At 36.5% G+C, this 23,475-nt stretch overlaps 1 protein-coding gene across 1 annotated transcript in view; it reads right to left on the reverse strand.

The window, feature by feature from the left end:
• LOC106683120 (zinc finger protein PLAG1) overlaps positions 1 to 23,475 on the reverse strand; it is a 54,283-nt gene that overhangs the window by 26,876 nt on the left and 3,932 nt on the right. Inside the window, exons 2-4 of the mRNA XM_067051461.1 lie at positions 11,506 to 11,692; positions 9,649 to 9,755; positions 9,459 to 9,571 (exon numbers count right to left, since the gene is read on the reverse strand). Of these exons, the coding sequence (XP_066907562.1) occupies positions 9,459 to 9,571; positions 9,649 to 9,755; positions 11,506 to 11,692 (407 nt within the window). The remainder of the gene's footprint in view (positions 1 to 9,458; positions 9,572 to 9,648; positions 9,756 to 11,505; positions 11,693 to 23,475) is intronic.

Consider the following 23,475-nt stretch of genomic DNA (forward strand, 5'->3'; position numbering starts at 1 on the left):
CAAGTTCCTCGCTGGGGCGAAGAAGAATGATAAGAGACCAATCACCTGGGAAGAAGAATCCATCCAAGCATTCGAACGCTGCAAAACTGCCATTCAGAATGCTGTAGTGCTAGGACATCCTAGAGAGAACGCTCATCTAGTCTTAGTATACAACACCACCAGTACCGCCATGGGAGGAGTTTTACAACAGAAAGATGGTAACGTTTGGCGACCTCTCGGATTTTTCTCTAAGGCGTTCACCCCAGCGCAGAAGAAATATGCCACATACGATAGGGAGCTCTTAGCAATCCACCGAGCCATCAAGCATTACCTGGACAGGCGACATTTTGAGATATGGACGGACCACAAACCGTTGGAATATGCTTTTCATCAAAAGCCGGAGACAGCGACACCCATGCGTATTCGTCTGGTTAATTTCATTAGCAAGTTTACGACCGACATCCGCCATGTACCCTGGGAAGAGAACACCATTGCCGATGCACTTTTGAGGGTTGAGGATATTGAATTCACTGACGATTATGTACATATAGCGGCAGAACAACAGAAGGATCCAACAATTATCTTTAGTATATTTCTTTTAAATCTATTTTTAATTATAATTCATTTAAAGTTTCATTATTTTACATTTGTTTTAGTGGCAAACCTATATATATATATGTATATCTATACTTTGAGAATGTAGAAAACAAGTTTAAAAGCGGTATAAATCATAAACTAGTTGAAGTGGTTTTCATAGCACACAAGAATTTTTGGACAGAGAACCAAGACAACTTTTCATGGTATTTAAAAGGAACAAGACTGTTACGTTTAAAAAAATGGAAGATATTGTGCTCCATTATATAAGCATCATTAACACCCCTTGTGACCAATAGTAGAAAACACCTTTCCAGCAATTGCTGGAAGAGGCAGACAAGATAGAAGAGAGCCATCTTTTTCTGGGGCTCAGAGAAAATCATTTTTTCTTCTCTTGAATTCAACCTTATCATGTGCACGTAAACTTCAAGAAGTGGTTTCCTGGCTAGGGAAGGAACAATAGGAGTGAGGGGAATGCTGAGAGAAAACATGACACCTTACCATCCACCTGAGTGAGTTTACCCCAAATTTTCTTTCTTACCCAACTGGACTATGATCTTCATACAATTACATCAACTCATCAATATTTGTAATTTTCAATGTCCCCAATTAAAAATTTATTAACCTAATCTCTTGGTCACTCTCTTACAAACTTGTAAATAATTCAATAGATTCCAGAAATGTTTTCTCTTGTCCACTTTCAACAACCATGTAAATAGTTCAATATATTCATTTTCTTTCACTTTAAGTCAATTTTCTTCCAATTCAATTTTTTACATACAGTCCATGCATAGTACCCTAACCAACACATGCTAAAGTGAATTAGCGCCTGGCCTTAAGTTCAAGATGTATTTCATACGAAAACTAACCTCTTGATATTCTCTAAATATTACCACCATACATCTTAACCTTCTTTTTTTCTGAACAGTAAATAAGTCCATAGATAAGATTTACCAGATAAAATCTTTATTGTTGTCTGGAATCCTAGGATGGCAAATGAACAGAGATTAAGAAGGACTGATGGTTATTTTTGCTCCTTATCACCAGTAGGTTGGGTCTTCAGGACTGATTTAAGATACCAATCCCAACATTTTACTTATGAATAATAAGTTGTCTTGAAGTATAAAAAAGTCTAGAATATAAGATGAATGGGTGAAATGTCAACAATCAAATAATTTACTAAGGTAACAATGACTATCTTCACAATACTTATGTTTAACTACAAAGACCTTTTTTTTTTTACTTTTATTCACCTAATACAGAATATTTAGTAAGATTATAAGAAGTAGTGAGAGCATGCAAAATTTTTAATTCAAGTTTTGAGAACTCTTAAGTCTAAACGGCGTGTGTGAACAGTCTGGCTCAAAAACAAAAAGACATATGAAACTGAAATTACATATTTAAGACACGTATATGCCTAGGATTGTACAGCAACTTTTTTGGAAAATTGACAGACCGGAAGTGCCACTTTATAGCATCAATTTTTAATATTTCTTTGGTCTTCTCAAAAACATCTTAAAGGATTTTGATTACACTCAATTTATCAGTGTTCAATCAAGAAATCTAAAATATCAGTAAGGTCTTATCCTCGTCAAAATTGTTTAGCAGGGCTTAAATGCCGAATTTACAAAACATTCTTCATTACAGTACCTTTAATTTTGTTTAAATGAAATAATCAACCATTTCTCATTGTTAGTAATAATATAAAATGAATAAATATGAACTAAGAAAGAATTTCGTGGTTAACTAAAGGAGAAAAATGGAGAATAGAGACTAGAAAATTGGCCACAGCTGAGCGTATCCAATTTCTCCTGATCGCAATCTATCATAAATAGCTTTGCTATATTTAGTTAAACTGTTGAATTTCTAGCATGAACAAAGTTGATATTTGTTATTTGCACCTTGATAAACCCTAAAATATTAATTTTTACATTAACAGAAAAATAAAAATTTGTTTCAAAGTTTAGCCTTCCAGGGTGGGAACTGAAAGTTGTGTGATGCACACATCGCACCAAATTTTTCAATTTCCTTCCAAACCTTTAACAATTTATTATAATTTTTTTTTTTATAAGACTTAAAGTTAGAATCATATTTAATGTTCTTCTTTACAGGAAACAACAACCAACTAATGAGTGCAATTCAAGCTAGATTGAACTAGGATCGCTCTATTCTTTGCTAGAGTTAATCTATTCAGCACTTAATTATGCAAATGGTTTAATGTACTTTGATGTAAACTAAATGTTCGATACACTTTGTTGATATTTTGAACTTCATTATCCGGTCGACATTTCAGACATTAGCCTATTCTCAAATGACATTTTTAGAACAAAACAAGATATCCATTTGCTGATAATTATTTCTGCAATAGAATCTACAGTCACATTGATGAACAGTAGGTCTATGTCCATTTGGAAAAATGATCAATCACAAACCCACATGATGAAGGAATAACAATAACTATGTCTATAGTGATGTCTGAAAACTACAGAGTGTTCCTGGATATGTAATAATTGTATGGAATCAAATCTAAGCTGATAACATGGAATACCTATTTTAGAGCATATGGTGGAATCTCCCTTTAATGATGGCCAGAAAATCATATAAATCTGTGTCACAATATTAATGGAAACATAAATATCGGGATGGGCTAATTACTCAATGAATAAAAAATTACCAACAGAATTATATAATGGGATAGAGTTTGTCAGTTGAAGTTTCATAAGTAATGTTAACCTTCTTACCTAGAATAGTAGAAGTTTCAAATTTCAAAATCTTTTGGAGCTTCTAACATGAGGCCTGTTAGATTTAAAAAAGATTATTTACATATCCAGGTACAAATCAGCTATCACTGACTGATAAAGTCTACATGTCAGAGTTATCTAGATAATGCATTTTCAGGTTATGGCTCAAACGGTATGTAGTATATAGCAAAATAATCTCCTTTCTAGTGTGTACCCAAAACATTTAAGAGATGAGAGTGAGGGATGTGGCCAGAAATTTAAAAAAAACAAATATATTTTGTTTCATATGAGCCGATGCTTTTTTCATGACAATGAAAATGAGATATGAGAATAATTCAATATTGTGAAGACTACATGAGAAGAAATAATATAGTGGAAATTCAAATAATAAACTAAAATATAATAAAAATTATAAATGTATAGAATTTATAAAAATAAATAAATAAAGTTGAAATCACAAATAATATTATAGGTATAGGCAAGAGGTAGGTCATTATTCTAAATCCATTTACATCCACCTTAAATTTAATACTGTTGTGGTGGCATGATTAACGTCTTCAGCGGCAATAGTTGACGTTTGCAAAGAGAGTGTTTGAAATGGGTTTGCCACTGTCAAAATTATTATCAACATTTTTATGTCTTTAGTATATTTCTTTTAAATCTATTTTTAATTATAATTCATTTAAAGTTTCATTATTTTACATTTGTTTTAGTGGCAAACCCATTTGAAACCTCTCGCCATATGATCAATTACAATTAATTAATTATGAAGAACTTGTATTGTTATATATAAAAAAATGAACGTTATGTTAATAATAATTATGAATGTTTTGTGATATATGTCAAGTGTAAATATTGCTGTATTGACAAATAAAGAACATAACTGAAGAGTCATCTTTATCGTTACACAGGAACACGCACTAAAGTGGTGACCCCGAACATAAGTTTATTGTTTATTTTTCGTATAATTTTATTGAACTCTAGTGAAGCATGCATGGGCTCAATTTAATCAACTTGCTAACCGGTGAGGAGGAGCAAAAGGAATTAATGGAATCAACGAAAATACCCAACGCATTGTCTCGGCAACCCACATTTTATAGGGAAGAACCTGACCTGTGGTTCATACAAGTTGAGGCAGTGTTCAGCTCTTGTCGTATAGCTAATAGTAAAACTAAGTTTCAGCTGATCATCGCCCAACTGGATTTAGCAGCTTTAAAGCAGGTTGCCGATCTTGCCCGGGACCCCCCAGCCACTAAGCCTGGATTTTCAGAGTGGCTAATTCCGCAGGATCCAGGATTGGCTGCTGCAACAACAGGTCACCCAACAGGGATCGCAGGGCTTCGAGGAGTAAAAGTGGATGGCATTTCTGCTTCTACCATAACAGATTCGGAGAAAGGGCTACCAAGTGCTGTCAACCTTGCAGTTGGAAGACAGCTGGGACTTTAAACTAGAAGCAGCGGCAAACTAGGCGGGTTTCGTCGCCGAAATTACCAACCACCAACTTTTTATCGTCGACAAAAAGTCCGAGACCAGATATCTGGTAGATACAGGAGCCACTATATCTGTCTTTCCGGTGAAGAACAAGAAAGTAAAGCCGAACATGCAGTTCACTTTTTATGCGGCCAATGGCACGCCCATTTCCACATATGGAAGCATAGTCAAGAACCTCGATCTCGGTCTTCGGCACAAAATTACATGGAGGTTCATAACAGCAACCGTGAGTCATCCAATGCAGATCTACTATATCACTATAATATTATGGTAGATCTCGCTGGATGTCAGCTGGTGAACCAGAAAACAGGATTGACGACACGTGGAAGATCAGCTAAGGTGCCGGTACCCACTGTTTATTCAGTACCAACCGTGAATGGTACACAGCCATGCTACGCCAGTTCCCTAGCGTTACACAACCAACATCCTTCGTCAAAGAGCCAAAGCACGACGTCGTCCATCATATAGTAACCCACGGAGCCCCAGTCACAGCCAAAGCACGCCTCCTGCCGCCGGAGAGGTACAACACCGCCAAGCGAGAATTCGAGCAAATGATTGAAGAGGGAATTTGCAGACCGTCCAATAGCTCTTGGGCCAGTCCACTACACATAGTGGAGAAGAAGGATGGAGGTATACGGCCCTGCGGAGATTATCGACAGTTGAACGCCAGGACGGTCCCCGATAGATACGCTGTTCCTCACTTGGTGGACTTTAACATTAATATGCAGGGTAAGAAGATCTTGACTACATTGGATCTCAACCGAGCATATTACCAAATTCTAGTAGCAGAAGAAGATATTCCAAAGACTGCGGTGATTACACCCTTCGGTCTTTTCGAATTTCTTCAAATGTGTTTTTGACTAAGGAACGCTTCGCAGACCTTCCAACGGTTCCTGGATCAGGTTCTTCGAGGTCTCGACTTCGCTTGGTGGTTCCTGGATGACATCATCATCGACTCCAGAGACGAAGAAGAGCACACAACATATGTACAGGAAGTCTTGTGGGGACTTGAGGACCACGGTCTCACTTTAAACCTGACGAAGTGTGTCTTCGCACGCCAGGAAGTCGCATTCTTAGGACACATGGTCGACGCCACCGACATTAGCACTCTTCTGACCAAGGTTGAAGCTATTGCATCATATCCCAGACCGGCTACGATAAGGGACCTACGACGTTTCCTTGGTATGTTTAACTTTTACCGTCATTGCATACCCAGAGCGGCAGACTTCCAAGCTCCACTCAACAAGTTCCTCGCTGGGGCGAAGAAGAATGATAAGAGACCAATCACCTGGGAAGAAGAATCCATCCAAGCATTCGAACGCTGCAAAACTGCCATTCAGAATGCTGTAGTGCTAGGACATCCTAGAGAGAACGCTCATCTAGTCTTAGTATACAACACCACCAGTACCGCCATGGGAGGAGTTTTACAACAGAAAGATGGTAACGTTTGGCGACCTCTCGGATTTTTCTCTAAGGCGTTCACCCCAGCGCAGAAGAAATATGCCACATACGATAGGGAGCTCTTAGCAATCCACCGAGCCATCAAGCATTACCTGGACAGGCGACATTTTGAGATATGGACGGACCACAAACCGTTGGAATATGCTTTTCATCAAAAGCCGGAGACAGCGACACCCATGCGTATTCGTCTGGTTAATTTCATTAGCAAGTTTACGACCGACATCCGCCATGTACCCTGGGAAGAGAACACCATTGCCGATGCACTTTTGAGGGTTGAGGATATTGAATTCACTGACGATTATGTACATATAGCGGCAGAACAACAGAAGGATCCAACAATTACAGAGCTACAGAAAAACATCCGTCTTCAGCTTCAATGGATCAAACCTCCCGGTACAGTAACGTCAGTCTCAGTCTCAGTGTGAGACCTCCACCTCTCAGGCGCGGCCATACATTCCTAAGTCCATGCGAGAAGAAATCTTCCACAGCTTGCATGGGCTCAGCAACCCTGGTATTCGAGCCTCAATACGGCTTGTAACACAGCGATTTTTCTGGCCTGACATGAACGTCAATGTCTCGAGATGGGCTCGGTGTTGTAATGCCTGTCAGACATTGAAAGTGATCCGTCACACAGTAACCCCTCCAGGTACCTTCACTCCCAGCTCCAGGTTTGAACACATTCACGTGGACCTCATCGGACCATTACCAAACTCCGACAGAATGGGGTACTGTCTGACGATCATTGACCGATTCACCCGTTGGCCTGAGGTGCGCCCTCTGGAGGAGATAACAACTTGGTAGGTAGCATCAGCGAATGTGGGTACATGGATCTCCCGCTACGGTACGCCAGCAAGGATAACTACTGACCAAGGGCGCCAGGTCGAGTCAGATCTTTTCATAAATCTGACTCGTATATTAGGTATACAACGTCAGAGGACTACAGCATACCACCCTCATCCAACGGATGCATGGAGCGGTGGCACAGGACCCTCAAGGCATCCCTCATGTCTACACTGAACGCATCGGGATGGACAAGTACGTTACCAACAGTCCTTTTAGAAATCCAATCGGCAGTGAGAGAGGACTTGGAAGCCAGCGCTGCGGAAATGATATTTGGGCAGCCTTTACGCCTCCCAGGTGAGTTCTTCGAGGCATCAGGACATCGGGAGGACTCCGAATCAACACAGAAGACCTTACGGGAGGCCATGAAGAATCTCCACCCAGCGCCATACCGCAGCAGTATGTCCAAGACTTTTGTGCATCGAGACTTAAAGGACTGCACCCACGTATTTCTAAGGGACGACTCCGTTACAGTAACGCTCACTCCACCGTACTCTGGACCATACAGAATAATCTCAGGGAAGGAGAAAACATTTAAGATTTAAGATTAGAAAACTACCATCAGGTCCAAAAACGATTTCGATGGATCGACTGAAAGTTGCACATCTTCTTTCTGGCGCAAACACAACGCAGGTAGAAAGAAACGCCGACATGGCTCAGTCCAGTCCTACGCCCGCTGCAGGATCTGCTAACTCATCTAAATGACCTTGACGCAGAACAGCATCAACCAAAACCAGCGTATCACACCCGCTCTGGACGTGCAGTAAAGCCAACTGTTAGGTTCTGCGCCAACGTCATTGGAGGGGAGTGATGTGGTGGCATGATCAATGTCTTCAGCGGCAATAGTTGACGTTTGCAAAGAGAGTGTTTGAAATGGGTTTGCCATTGTTGAAATTATTATCATCATTTTTATTTCTTTAGTATATTTCTTTTAAATCTATTTTTAATTATAATTCATTTAAAGTTTCATTATTTTACATTTTTTTTAGAGGCAAACCCATTTGAAACCTCTCGCCATATGATCAATTACAATTAATTAATTATGAAGAACTTGTGTTGTTATCTAAAAAAAACTGAACGTTATGTTAATAATAATTATGAATGTTTTGTGATATATCCCAAGTGTAAATATTGTTGTATTGACAAATAAAGAACATAACTAAAGAGTCATCTTTATCTTTACACAGGAACACACACTAAACTGTCAATCACAATAAGGCATACATAGAATAAAACATACTACATGTTTTATTTCTAAAAACTGGATTGTCCAACAACCATCATCCCTTAAATACTTTAAATGCACACTGGAAAGGAGTGTATTTTGCATATATACTATTCAGCCTTTGACCAGTAGCTCAATCACTTAGATGTCATCAGAATTATTGATCATACTATGCAAATAATCTTTGTAAAATCACTGAAGAATAGGCCTCATGTTAGGGGTTCCAACACATTTTGAAATTTCAAAATTTCTAATTACACTTTAAAAGTGTTATACATGGTGGGAAGATCAACATTACTAAAGACATTTCAATTGAAAATGTCTATTCCAGCATATAATTCTGTTGAATTGTGCAAGGTTCTTAATGAAGCAAATATTACTAAAGGTTAAATAAACATATAAAAGAAACAGACTGCAATAATGCCTGTTTTATAATATTAGGGGCAAGAATCTCCAAAACATTCCAGGCACTGAAAAAATAGAGGAAAGGATCAGGATGTTGCAAGGACGATAATTGTAAGGAGTAAGTCTGTTCTAGAGTATGAGCTCTAAAAGATTCTTTTTCATGATATTCCAATTACCACATTAAATTGAAAACAATTAACAAATAAAACTTTTGTCTTCCTTGATATTAAATTGTTAATTCTGAAGATAACAGACGAGTATTCACACAGATGTTGATTTAAGAAACAGCCAAGGCCAAATAGGAACCATTATAACTATCAGCAGGATGGTATACATTATAAAAATTAAATGTTAATATAATCCATATTTTTAATAATTCCATGTACTATATATTGTTCAATATCAAAAAAATTCTGAATTCACAGAATAAGTGATAAATAGTACAAATAAAAAATATTAATAATGGTTTAGACTAAATTAAGATCTAACCAGCAAAATTGTTAAATAGATCATAGAACAAATTAGCTGTCTATAGTTCTTAAAAGATGAGCAGTTTTAAAGCCAATTAGGGACACTAAGAAATGAAAAAATCAAATACAGAGATCTTAAAAAAAAAGATATCGATCATTTCCTATTTCCTATCCTCATATAAACATAGAGGTATGTTCAAAATTTGATAAGGTAAGTAACTTATTGTGTACATGTTATACAGAGTATATTACTTTAGAACACAGCTGACATGGGAAGACGGTCCTTTCACCACAATGCTGTCTCAAGTGTGCTTCAAGATGGTCCTTTCTCCTGAATCCAGTACCACAAGCCTCACATTCCCAGTCTGTTTAATACAAAAACCTTTTAAAATTTAACAAACAAAACTTACTGATCATATAAGTAGATAAATGATGATATTACCTCTGACCTTTGAATGTACAACCATATGCCGGACTAATTTGAACTTGGAGCTGAATCCTTTAGTACAATGTTCACAAGTGTATCTTTTCTCTCCAGAATGAATAGACCTAAACAGTAACTCATATAAAAAAGCATGTAGAGATTAAATTTTTTATTTGATAAATATTATTACCATTTTATTTTATTATTACTGAGTGGATGAAGCGTAAATACTAAAAAAAAAAAGTTTAATTACAAAATATCATTTTGGTTTAAATTTTATTTATTTGCTATAGATATTTACAACATATATTTTCTATTGATACCTCACATGTACAACCAACAGTTATTTCTGACAAAGGTTTAATTTGTATAATTTGTCACAATCAATGTTTTTCGCTTAGAAGCTTTATATAATACTAATCTTTACTGAACAAATGTTAATTCATTTGCTCAAAATACTTCTATCTACATATTAGCAGAGAAAAACATTTTAATAGTTATACCTGAAACAGTATACAAAACAACACTCTGTCATAATTATGAAATTTATGAATAACAGAAAAATTGACTTTTAGCACTTGTGGATGTACAGCAGTATCATAATAAAATAAGATAGATAAATATAACCTAACTAAGCTAACTAATTTTATATTTATTAAATGAAGAAAATCAAATAAATTTTTTCCAAAATTTATTATGAATTTTATTGATATTAATATCTTTTATATACCATTTTCTATCATTATAAAGAATCTTATTACTAATACACCAACCAATAAAAATGAGGCATTAAACCCATTTCATGCATAAATCTATAGATGAAGGATGTTAACTCCTGATCAATGTCATGTTCTGACCAAAGTTCTTTATGTTTAGTCAATTACCATAAGCAGTTCCTCTGATTTACAATGCAGCCTCACTCGAGTGTCCCTCGAGAAGGTTCTTTCTCCTGAGTTCAGAGCCACATCCAACCACCAACCTTACATCATTGGATATTATTCATAGAAAATATGATACCCTAAAAACCCAATTTTTCTCTTTTATTCAAGGGCAAAATATTAAAAAATATATTTTTAAACACCTGTACCCCTCCAATTCTAGATTCCACTCCCCAGTTTTAATTCCAACCATCTCATTCAACCATTGAAAAACCAAGAAAAATCATTGTTAGATGAATGAAATAAATCAGATTTTTGCTTTTTCATCCATCTTTTCTGTCTGCCACTGTTATTCAATGTATCTTAGGTCCATTAGAATCACTATAAGAGGCCCATTTAGACATATTTAACTGAGTTTTGAAGAACCATTAAACCATTTAATTCTACCAGTACACAATCCAATCAAAATTCTTTCCTAAAATCCTCAATGATCCATGTTATACCATAAATTAAATTATCCATGATCATAGTGCCCCCATATTATGAAGAGATAACCCATGGCAATGATTGTCTCTACTGACTGGCAATGCAGAAACTGCTGGGAATATGAAGTTTGTAGGGTTTTCTAGAGGTCTGGATCAAGAGCTCAATAGTTGTAAATGTGATAATGAATAATATGTGTAATAATGGGGATGATAATGGAAAAAGTTCCATCTTCTGATTTATTGAAAATTAACACTTTATTAACTTATAACGGCAGAAGTAATATCTCATATTGCCTTTGTGTTTTAATTTTGTTTACAAATTTTTAAAGTTAAATAGGTGGTAAAAATTTCAATAATTCAGAAAATGAAACTTTTTCATTCATCCATAGGTTTTTTAGTTAACCTGAAACAAATTATTTATTCTAAAATAAGATAGGAATAATTTCAAAAGCTATTAGCACAAACTATGTACTTTGTTTACTAATTAACTTAGCATGAGATATTGACAATACTTGTGCTGTGTCAGCTTTCTTCTAGTCTTGAAGGCTTTCCCACAGTCTTCACAAAGAAAGTTCTTTTGTTTCTTGGGTGTCTCCGGCGGTGCAATGGTTTCAGCCGAGAACTCAGCATGTTGCTTCTGAGGGGTACCAAAACTACATGGTCCCACATGGCCTTGCTCACAATACGGGCAACATGGGTCTGAATTAAATAAAGTAAATTAATTAAATTTAAAAAAAATCATTTATGAATAATATGATCGTATTTTTTTTTTTTTAATTACAGATATGAAAATTGGTCAGCATATACAGAAGGGTCATTCAATGTCAAATGGGCCACTTTTCTGTATTGTATAATAGACCTAATTTCTCCTCTACACCTCTAATTTACCATTTTGCCAAAATTAATGTGAAAAATTAAAATTGGAAGTCTGAAAAACAAAACTTCCATCAATGTCTGGATAACAGCTGTAGTTGACAAGAATTCTAATATTTATTTTCTTTTTAATCAGATAAAAAAAAAAAGTAGGATTACAAACTTGTAATTGGCTACAAGTTAACCTTATAAGCTTTGTCAGTAGATACCAGTGATTATCTTGATCAAAAATATTTCATATTGATATCTATTAGAGAAAATGATGTTTCCTAGAAATTGACTTGCTAACTTAATTTCAATTTATTAACAATGGTCCAAAAGTATAACATGAGGTGGCCAGCAAAGTGTTTTAAAATGGCATCTGGTAGATAGGAATTAGTTAAAGAGGGATAGATTGGATGAATCAATTAAATAATATTTCCATGATTGCAATACAATGAGACTAGTTACACTCATAACAATATCTTATGTTCCGACTTATATTTTCATAAAATGAATGTTTATATCATCTAATGGAGAGAACTAAAACCCATTAATATGAAAAAATATCTTATGATTCCAGAAAATGGAAGTAACTATTAATATAACTTAGTACTCAGTAACTAGAGAAAAAAAAAAATCGGCCTGCTAGTTTTGGAGAAAATCACTGGACGGCCTAAGGATGACTTATTTTAATTTGATTTTTGTGTTGTGTATGTTGAAATCTAAAATCTCAAATTTTGGAGCCTTAATTTAAAACGAAGTGTAAAAATTATATATCCATCAGCTTGCTTTCTGTAGCCTACAAACTCTACTACCTCTATTTTAGAAAGGAAACTCTGGCAGGTTGTAAATGGGAAAGTTAGAAGGTGAATAGGCTGTTTTTCATCCAGACTGATAGACACAGGAAAAATTCCTCAGGAATTGCTCAGGGAAGGTATGATTTTTTTTTTTCTTGGCCGATTACAAAGGTTTGTCATTGAAAATGATAAACCAAAAAATTTTTATTACTAATAGGGCAAAAAGGGTAGGATTAGTTAAGGTAACTAAAATGCTATTATATACTAAGGAAAAAAAAAGAGAAAAAAGTATATATATTTTTTTTATTAGGTTCAAGATGGACACAAATGTATTCAGAAAGTAGTCTTTTTTTTTGTAGTAAAGAACTGTGACTAGGATGGAGGTATAATCAAAACTAATGCAATGATCTCAACCATGACAATAGACTACTTTCTGAATCCATTTAAATCCATCTTAAAACATAATCCTGTCAAATATAGAATAAATGGTATATTTCTCCTACCTATGGTGATCATATATTTTGATATTTTACAGAAACATACTTATCTTCCTGTCATTTCTCTAATTTTTATCTCTTTGGCTTATCATTTAATCATATCTTAATTCGCTTGAATTTGTTCACTTTATACCAATCTCCACTTAATAACTTTTTTAGACCGTCGCCCTTGAAAGATTCAATGAAATCAGTCAAATTTGCGTAGGCTGTTCATTAATCTGGAGGACAAATTAAAAAATTCCTCTAGAAGTATATAATCTACAGCATACAAAACCCGAACTGAATTGTTTCAAATCACTTCTTAGAGATGAGCCAATAAATAAAATCTGTCAATTTTGTGCAAGATTTTAATGAATCTAAGAACATTGACAATGGAAGGCAGCAGTCCAAAACCGAACCGAATGGCGGAGGCTTATAGAGGAGGCCAGAACGCATGGTTGTAGCGCCAAATGATAGATAGATATATATAGAAAACATTGAAAATCTAAAAATGTGGCCAAAAATATGTGATGTGGGAAAAAATATGGGATTAGTTGGTCTAGGTGCCTCCCCTGATGAACATTCCAAAGTAATCTCTCAGTTTTCTGGAAGATTTTGGTCAATCTAAGATACAATTTCAAAAATTACATGATGAACAGCATATAGAAGAACGAGTGGAATCTTCTCAGATTTCTTCCAAGACGAATTTTATGATGAATTCTGTCAATATGTTAGAAGCTTTTTGAGAACACTAAAAACGTCAAAATGGTCCAAAAATTATGTCATAAGCAAAAAATTGGGGTCTGTTAATCAAAGTACCTCCCCTAGTAAAATATTTTATTTAATTTCTCAGTATACAGTATTTAACATTTTCTAATTTTTACAAATATGCCTAAAATAACCCATACAATAAGAAAAAAAATAATGATTTCATAAAACGTCTAGTATGTGTTTTAAAAATTAATTGAATAGTAGCATCTTGAAAACTAAGTAAGAATTCATGTACTCATACTGTTGACCAACACAATATGTAGAAGATGAGGTATACGTCATGAAATCATGGAGTATATGTGATTAATAAATGATGAAGTATAAAAGAATTGAAGAAAGAAACACCAGCCCTGATGAGGTTTATACAAGCAAAAATAACACAAGACTTCTCTTTTTATATTTCCAATTTATTAATTTCCCAGAAATTTGTTACTGACAATTGCAAAAATTAATGAGACAAAAATTTAATTGTCCTTTTCATCTTAGTTATCATATTCATCTGGTTGGTGGGAGATATGCTCCCATAGCTTTTGATGTTCTTATCGCCAACTTAAATAAATCGGTGATATTAAATCTAAAAAATATAAAAAAGGTAGCAAAAGCAGCACAAAGATTTGAATTGTTACACTAACCAGTTGTAAACCAGAAATAACTATTAAGGAAAATATCGGCCATTGCTTTATTTATGTCAGGCCCAACTTTTTTTTACCTTATAAAAAGCTTATATATTGTTCAAGTTCCAACATATGTTCTGCAACAATTGTGTCTCCATTGTCTGAAGAGATCATACTGGAATTCAACAGGTATAAATACTTGCTATATGGTCAAAAAGATTGAGCAGACACAAATTAAATCAGGCCTGATATTTTCCTGTAGTTATTTATAATAAACATTTCTAGAAATGTTACATTTAACATTTAATGAAATCCATTTTTTTAATTTTCTTATTTCATGGATAATTTTCGGCATATTCTAAAATTTATATCTTAGATTCATTAAGACTCCATGCTCTCTTCAGGTAAGATGGGTAAAAGTAACCCAGAGCAATAATTGTCTCTGGTCTAAGCCATACGTACAACCCCATAAAGAAACTCTTATCTAAGTTTTAGGTCACTATGTCCAATACTTAGCCCGTGTATCTTGAAATGCTGTATATTTTCTTAAACCTTTATTTTTACAAAAATATTTTTGTAAACTTTTTTTTTTAAATGCACTATTATATTCCAGAAAACATTTCTCATTGTTATCTTTTACATTATTTTTCAATATTTGTAAACTTTCAAATATTTCAGATTTTATTAAATCATTATTTAGGAAGTGGTCTGAGACATATCCACCTGGTTATTTGCCTGCTGTTAGTTACATAATGTTTGAAAACATTTTTTTGGATTTGTCTTGTCAGATTAGAGAAAACATCCAAAAATTTCATTAAATCATTCATTTAAAAAGTTTTTTGTTTGCAAGCTGCTATTCATGCAATTTTTGGCACTTTTTAAAATTTTGAAAATTATCAAACCTTAGTATCTGATAGGTAGTATTAGTATCTGATAGATCCCAGACTATGGGGAAGAAGTATAAGCTACTCTAATTTGGTAATTAACTGTTACCATCTGCATACTTAAATAATTAACTAAAGACATGGAAAGACATTTATAATCAGATGTTGAAGACATGGAAAACATTTATGACTATATTGTACCAACTCAGATTTATATAATTTCTTTATTTTATTTTCTGTGAGGGCTAATCATAAAATAAGATTCCTAAGGCCAGGTACTCACTTGGGCAAATGCCCCAAATGAGCGAGCACCCCCGAACATGTGGGGCGAGGGTGGGGGATAAGCAACCCTGCTCCATATGAGTATTTAGCCGCTTTAAGCACCTTCGAATAGAAAAAGCTAAGTATTTTCTGAGAAATTTCCTTGTCTGATCTGGTGCCTAAATATTAATTCTACCTCCAATAGTGAGCCAAAAAATGGCAGGTACCATTTTTTTAAATATATTTATTTCAGTCATCGAAAAAGAGAATAGAAAGCAGGGGTGGCAAATATAACTGTCAACAGAGATTGTTTTATGATTTGCTCTTAAAAAGAATTTAACAGAACAAAACTTTACAGCAATGTTTCAAGGTTATAAATGAGAGAAAAAACACATTTTGAATTTGTGGTTGTTAGCTAAAATTTTCATTTTATTCTAATATTAAAAAAAGAACGAGTGTTATAAATTTTTTTTTTTTTAATTAATTATAAATATTATTAGAGTTGTTTCAACATATGACCTACACTTTATATATTTTTTTAAATTACAATTGATATTAGGTAAAAAAAAATTGGAGATAAAAACACAACAGTTAATACAGTAGCGTAGTGTGCTGTCAGCCACCAAGAGCAGAGAGAAAAATTGCCACCCCCTTATTTAGGTATTTCAATTTAAAAGACTAAAATATACAGTAATTCTAAAGAACTTTTGGGCAAGAACAATCATATTTATCATGTATTATATAGGTTGCAAATAAAAAAGCCACGAAATAAAATATTTCAAATTTTCACAAAATATTATTACTATTTATTTTAAATTTGCCTGCCTTTCCCACTATACTGCACCACTGAGTTAATCTAAATATGAAAATAAATTTTAAATATACACTCAGTGTCAAATTGTTAGACATGCCCATTGAAATTAAAAAAACTTTTCACGTTTTCTTTATTTTTATAAGTACAGTTTAAAGTATAAATTATGATATTGAAATGGGGACCTTGAGGCTTATTTAAATCAAATATTAGTAAATATTGACATTTTATATGTGTCAAAATGATAGACACACTTGTTGTTTACTATTTTCTTAATCCTCTAGAGTTAAAATCATTAAAATACCATTTCCACTTCAGTGTAGTGTTAAATTTGTTTCAAAATAGACCTAAAAAGAACGTGAGTTAGGGGGAAAATAAGTATTTCTCCGAAGAAGACCACCGTTTGATTTTTTCACTCCACAAGGATGGGATGAGTAGTAGGGAAATAGCCCACCGAATCAAGTAGAGTTTTTCATCCGACACGAAGTTTATTCGGCACGAGGAGACATATGGAACCCACCGTTTTTCTGGGAGGCCCCCTGCTTTGACATTACTAGAGAAATAGAATATTCTTAGAATCGCATCCAACTCTTGTAAAACAGCAAGAGCGATTGCTGAGGAAGCTGGAGTTCAAACAAAAGTTAGGAATGTCCAAAGATTATTAAAAAAGTCAAAAACAATAGTAAGAAAAAAAAGCCAGTTTTGAGTACCCGTCACAAATTAGCCTGGATGGCCTTTGCTCATAATGTGATGTCATGGACTGAGGAGTGGAAGAAAGTCATCATTAGTGATGAAAAAAAATTCAATCTGAATGGGGCAGATGGATTTTCATATTATTTTCATGACTCAAGAAAAGAAAAAAAAATTTATCAAGGCGTCAAATGGGAGGGGGAAAAGTTATGGTTTGGGCATCAATTGGTTACAAAAAGAAAGTAAATTTGGTATTTGTTTCTTCTTCTTCTTCTTCTTTTACTGGCACAACAGGCGCATGAAGCTGCCCTTGGCCTGCTCAATGGCCGCCAACCATCTTTCTCCATCTTCTGTAAGGGTAACTGGGATCCTCAGTTGTCGCAGATCCCGCCTCACAACATTCCTCCATCGTCCCTTCAGTCTACCATGTTGCCGCACACCATCCGGAATGTAACTGTACAGTTTATGAGCCACTCTTTCCTCGCTCATCCTCATTACATACCCAAGCCATTTAAGCCTTTGTATCCTTATGTATGAGTAGATGCTATATTCCTTATAGAGCCCAAAAAGTTCACCATTTTTCCTCCTTCGCCAATTACCATTCTCGCATACAGCCCTAAGATTCTCCTCAGAATTACTCTTTCAAACCTGTCTAGCAGGTTATTTCTTGTATTGCTCAGGGTCCAAGTTTCTCCACCATATGTGACGACTGGCCTTATTAACGTTTTGTACAACGTTACAGTAGTAACGTAGTACATTTGGTATTTGTTACATCAAGAGTAAACTCACCTGAATATAAAAATTTGTTAGAGGTACAAAACTTGACTTTTAATGACATGTCTGAAGGCACACCAATTTTTCAGCAGGATAACATCCCAATCCATTCAGCAAAAATTAATAAGACTGGTTTACTCGCAACAAAATTGGCAAATTAGACTGGCCTGCTGTCTCCCCTGACCTGAACATTATCGAAAATGCTTAGGGAACTCTTTCCAGAAGGGTGTACTCTGAGTCAGGACAGCTCGGAACAATCGAGAATTTAGAAATCTGTAATTCTGGCTTCATGGGAACAATTACCTCAAGAAACAATCAAACAATTATACGATTCATTACTAAATAGAATTTTTGAATACAATATCTGGCTCAAAATGTGTCATACTGGATTGTAATGAGTATGGCAGGTCACTCATATTCATCTGAGCAAAACGGCGTTCATAGCTTTATGTGATTTGGCGTCAATAACAATTCTTTGAAATGTGATAACCAGCAACAGATTCTGGGCTTTAATGGTAAGAACAATAATAATACTGTATGAAACTTATTACATTTAAATATAGACTTCAAAAAACACATCTGCCAATAAATACCCACTAAGTACTAACCCTCGACGTGAGACAAAATCCTCCTACTTTGGACACTAAAAAAGTGTCATTTTATATTGCATAAAACTTGTTACATTTTAATAAACGTTCCAAAAAACTTGTCTGCTAATAAAACCCCTTGGGTATTCACTAGAAGTGAACACTCCCAAAAAATTATAAAATATGTAAGTCATTCGAAAGTTAATTAAATTTTCACAAAAAAAAATCACCGTTTTACTTATTAATTAATAATATTAGTGTTATATACCACAAAAAGGTAACTTTGGGGTCCTAAAAGTAAGATTTGGACTCATGGCTGTCGTGAGTACTCAGCGGATACATGACGATTAATTTTAATATTTGTATGTGGCCTATTATCTATCAGTGCTATTTTTTTGTGGTATAAAAGTCATTTTTCATGTAACTACGATCATATTCACATGACTGCCATTCAAATTCACATTTTATCGGGAGACCTACAATTCAACAAAGATTCGGTGACTAAGTTGTATGAAAATCAAATACATTTACAAGTTACAGCCTTAGTCTGCTGTTACTTCGATATCAGCTGACTGAGGAGATCAGCTGATCGATTGTATATAAAGAGATGTACCAAAGCCAGTATGTTACAGCAGTTCAAGGGTGTTAGATCTTATTCCTTCTTCTCTTTTTTGACATTTTGCTTTTGCTGATACTTAACTGGTGCCGAAACCCGGGAACTTTAGATACCGGAGTAATTTTCAGTCTAAAAGAAAAATATTATTTTTTCTTCTTTCTTCTCTTTGAATTATGACCAGTAAAGGAAAACTGAGAAGAGCAGTTCTGAACCTCGAGAATATGAACCAAAACAACCAGCCTCAAGCTGCAGTCAACCCACCTCTGGAGGAGATTCAGTCATTACCAGAAGTCACTTTAGCGCAATTTTATGCCACAACACTAAAATGGATTAAGGTCCGTACGGCAACCGCCCAGGACCTGAGGAAGGCGGTGTCAGACCGAGAAAAATTCACCAGAGAGACCAGAGAATTAAATCATTTTTTAAAAGGTGGCGATCGCCTAATGGGGCGAATAGAAGCGAATATGTTGGAGGATCTATTGGACAGCAATGATGCAAAAACCCTGAAAGCAGCGGTAGACTGCTGAGTAAAAAGAAGTATCCTAAATCAGATTCAGGCTGATAAAGAGGGTCATTGAAGAAAGATCAAAGACGGCATTCGGAGGAGGACGGTGGACCCCAGAAGAGGACATATTCATGATGATCAGAGAAACGAAAAAACTGAGACAGCCTAATGGGCAGTATGCCGCAGAATTCCTGGCACGCTATAACAAAATTCAAGATAAACTCAGCGAGATGATGGAGACAATGCAAGTACAGGGTCGGATGCAATTCCTATCCATGGTACTGAAGATTCAGTTGCCAAAAGAACTGGGGAAGAAGGAGGGAATGCCAAGAGACCGCTCGTTTATAGTATGTGCTCAAGATCTCATAGATACAAGTGCTAGAGAGGTGGAGGCCCAAATGGAAGTAGAGGAGCCGGGGTGGACTCAGATGGAATATCATCAGCCAAGAAATATGCCAAACCCTTGGAGAAGAAGAGAACAAAGAGATGGTAGAAGAGAGAGAGAGCTAGTAACACAGAAAATAGAAGGAGCCAAGTTAAACCCAGAAACAGTGGTTGGCGGGAGGACCACAAGTGCCATGGGTAAGGTAAAACTGGACACCTGGTAGCACGATGTCCCCGACCCGATGTTTTGAATGTGGGACAGAAGGACATATTGATCAACAGTGTCCCTATATGTATCGCCGGAGGGAGCAAAATGTGCCTGAGCCGATGGAGGTCAATGCACAGAGATTACGGAGCAGGGGAGTCTCTCAAAGGACGAACGGATCCATGAGTGAAGCCACGGAAATGTCTGAGACCTCAGGGACAGAAACTGAAGCAGGGGACTATGAGTGAGAGGATAGCCAGCAAGGCAAGAGGAGGACTTGGAGACAAAAAGCAGAAGCAGCTAGAACACGAGGAGAGTTCTGAGGAGCGTACCCACAGAGGGGTTACTGCACAATGGAGATCAACCATATGAGAGGAGAACACGGCGGTTTGCCTATAATAGAGATTGCAGAAGGGAGATGTCTGGTAGACACCGGTAGTTCCAGTACTATCATGTGTCGAGAGGCTGTGGTGAAGTTATGTAGTGGAGAGAGCATACCGGATTCATGTATGTCAGTGTAGATTAATCACCCTGGGTGGCCCTTGTTAGGTAGAGGGGGAGGCAGAAATAGGTTTGAACCATTGGGGATTTAGTAAGGGCATCTTGAAAGTGCATATTGTAAAGACCATGCCAAGGGAATATAAAGTAATTGTGGAGTGTGACCTGGTAGGGAAGGTGGGTGGTTGGATTAAGAATAGTAAGGGAAAATGGAGGATTAAGATAGGAGGTAAAACCTACAAATGTCGTCAACAGAGGAACAAGGGTGGACAGATTGGGGCAATCAATCAAGCTGATGACTGGAGACAGCAACTAAAGAGGCAATACCAGAATATTTTTTTTAAATGGGATATCCTCGGAACGACCGGGAAGACTGTCCATGAGATCACACTGAAGCAGGACAGGGTGACATATGTAAAGGAAAGGAGATACCCACAGGTACTACGTCACCACATCCTGGAGGAACTCGAAAGTTTAAAGCGACGGGGAATCATTATTGATAGTACATCGCCATACAATAGTCCATTGTGGGCAGTTAAAAAGAAGAGTGCGCCAGGTGAAACTACTGAAAAGTACAGGGTGGTGATAGATTACCGGAAGCTGAACAAGAATACCAATGATGAAAAGTATCCGATCCCTAGATTTGAAGACATTTTAGACAGGCTGGGGGCGATGGTATTCAGCACACTGGATTTGAAGGCTGGGTATCATCAAATTAAGATGCACCCTAATGATCAACATAAGACGGCATTCACTTTTCAAAGCGGTCACTATGAGTTTACAAGGATGCTGTTTGACCTCAAAAACGCTCCCATAACCTTTCAGTGCCTGATGGATGAGTTTCTGAGGGGAATTGACGAATCTGTGTCAGATTTACATGGATGACCTCCTTATGGTCAGTAAGAACGAGGTTGAACACGTGCAAAACTTGAATAGTGTGTTCCAGAGAGTGAGACATATTAAGCTTTAATTGTCGGGGGAAAAATCGGTGCTGGGGCAGGAAAAAATAAAATTTTTGAGTCACACGATTTCTAGGGAGAGAGTTGAACCAGACGCGGATAAAGTTTCAGCTATTCAGAAAATGGCGGTACTTAGTGACATAAAAGGAATTCGGAGGTTGTTGGGGACTCTAAATTATTACAGGGGGTTTGTTCCAGAACTAGCGGAGTATCTCGTTCCACTCAACAACCTACTCAAGAAAGGAAGGAAGATGATCGTCACCCCGATGATGGAGGACAATATCAGATGGTGTATGGGGAAGTTGCAGCAAGAGCCGGTACTAGCTTTTCCAGATTTTAATCGGCAATTCACTATAACCACAGATGCAAGTGAGTATGCGCTAGGAGCGGTGCTGTTTCAGGAGGGTGATGGGGGAGAGCGCCCAGTGGTGTACGCCAGCAGGCACCTTACGGAGACGGAAAGTAGATACAGCACAATGGAGTGAAAACTCCTGGGAATAGTGTGGGCCGTCGATCACTTTAGACCATATGTGTTCAGCAGAAGTCTCAAGGTACATTCTGACCACAGACCACTCCAGTGGATGGGAAAACTGGAGGAATCGTCAGCCAGGATAACTCGCTGGAAGAAGCTTTAAGTGCAATATAACATGGAGGTTATACATAAACCGGGCAAAGAAAATGTGGTGGCCAATTGGTTGTCTCGAGCCATAACAATGAAGGCCATGGAACAAGAAAATGGGGAACCATCCAGTGTCATGAGGGAATGGATGCCTAGAGAGGAAGATCAGGATGAAGCAGAAGAAGATGGTAGGGAAGAATCTTCAGATAACAAGAGTTTAGCTGAAGAAAGACGAGGGGGCATAGAGGAAATAATTAATGACAAGAAGAGACAAATTATTTGGAAGATGAAAACCACTGGAATGACCAAAATTAAACATAGTGAGTACGGGAGAAGTAAAATAACGAAGATCTGGTTGCAACCAGGCGTGAAGAATGACCAGATCTGTAGAATGTTGAATAATGCTTCGAAGCCAGGAGAAAAGCATCACCTGTATGTTCGCACCGAAACTGTTTGGGAGAAGATCAAGCGGCGTGATGAACAGATTGGAATAGACAGGGCATTCATCCGTTGCAAACTGATGGTGGAAACCCTTCTAGAAGAACAACAGCAATGAGAAGTCACCTTAACGTATCATCCGGGTAAGACAAATCACAAGGGAATCCATGAGACTATACAAGCGTTAAAGAGAAGATACTTTTGGTGGGGAATGAGGAAGTCTATATCAGAGGTTGTAGGATGCTGCGAGGTTTGTTTACGTACTAAGTGCGACACACATCCGCCTAAAGGAAGACAGGAGAAGACACCGACCACAGATGCACCATTCAAAGATTTACAAATCGACGCATGGAAGGGGTACAAATGGGTGATATGATTGACCTCTTCAGTAAGGCGGCAATGGCACACCAGGTGCAAGATAGATCTTCGGAAGCAGTATTGGCAGCTCTCCGCTTGTGGTTTCATTTCAATGGAGTTCCGGAACGCATCTCATCGGATAGTGGAAGAGAATTTGACAAATCTTTGATACGAAAGGAAATGAAAGACGTGGATGTAATACGGCACCTCAACACAACAGGACACCCCAAAAGTAGAGGCGTAGAGTGGCTTCACGGAACGCTGAGCGATCACCTTCAATTGTACCAGGTAGACCAAGGACTGGAACTGGACGTGGCAATGCCAAAGGCAATTCCGGCATACAATCATATGGTGCACACCGTTACGGGGTTTTCACCGTTT

Source organism: Halyomorpha halys, unplaced genomic scaffold, assembly GCF_000696795.3.
Source record: "Halyomorpha halys isolate HHAL.00 unplaced genomic scaffold, Hhal_1.1 Scaffold468.1, whole genome shotgun sequence".
Taxonomy (NCBI): Eukaryota; Metazoa; Arthropoda; class Insecta; order Hemiptera; family Pentatomidae; genus Halyomorpha; species Halyomorpha halys.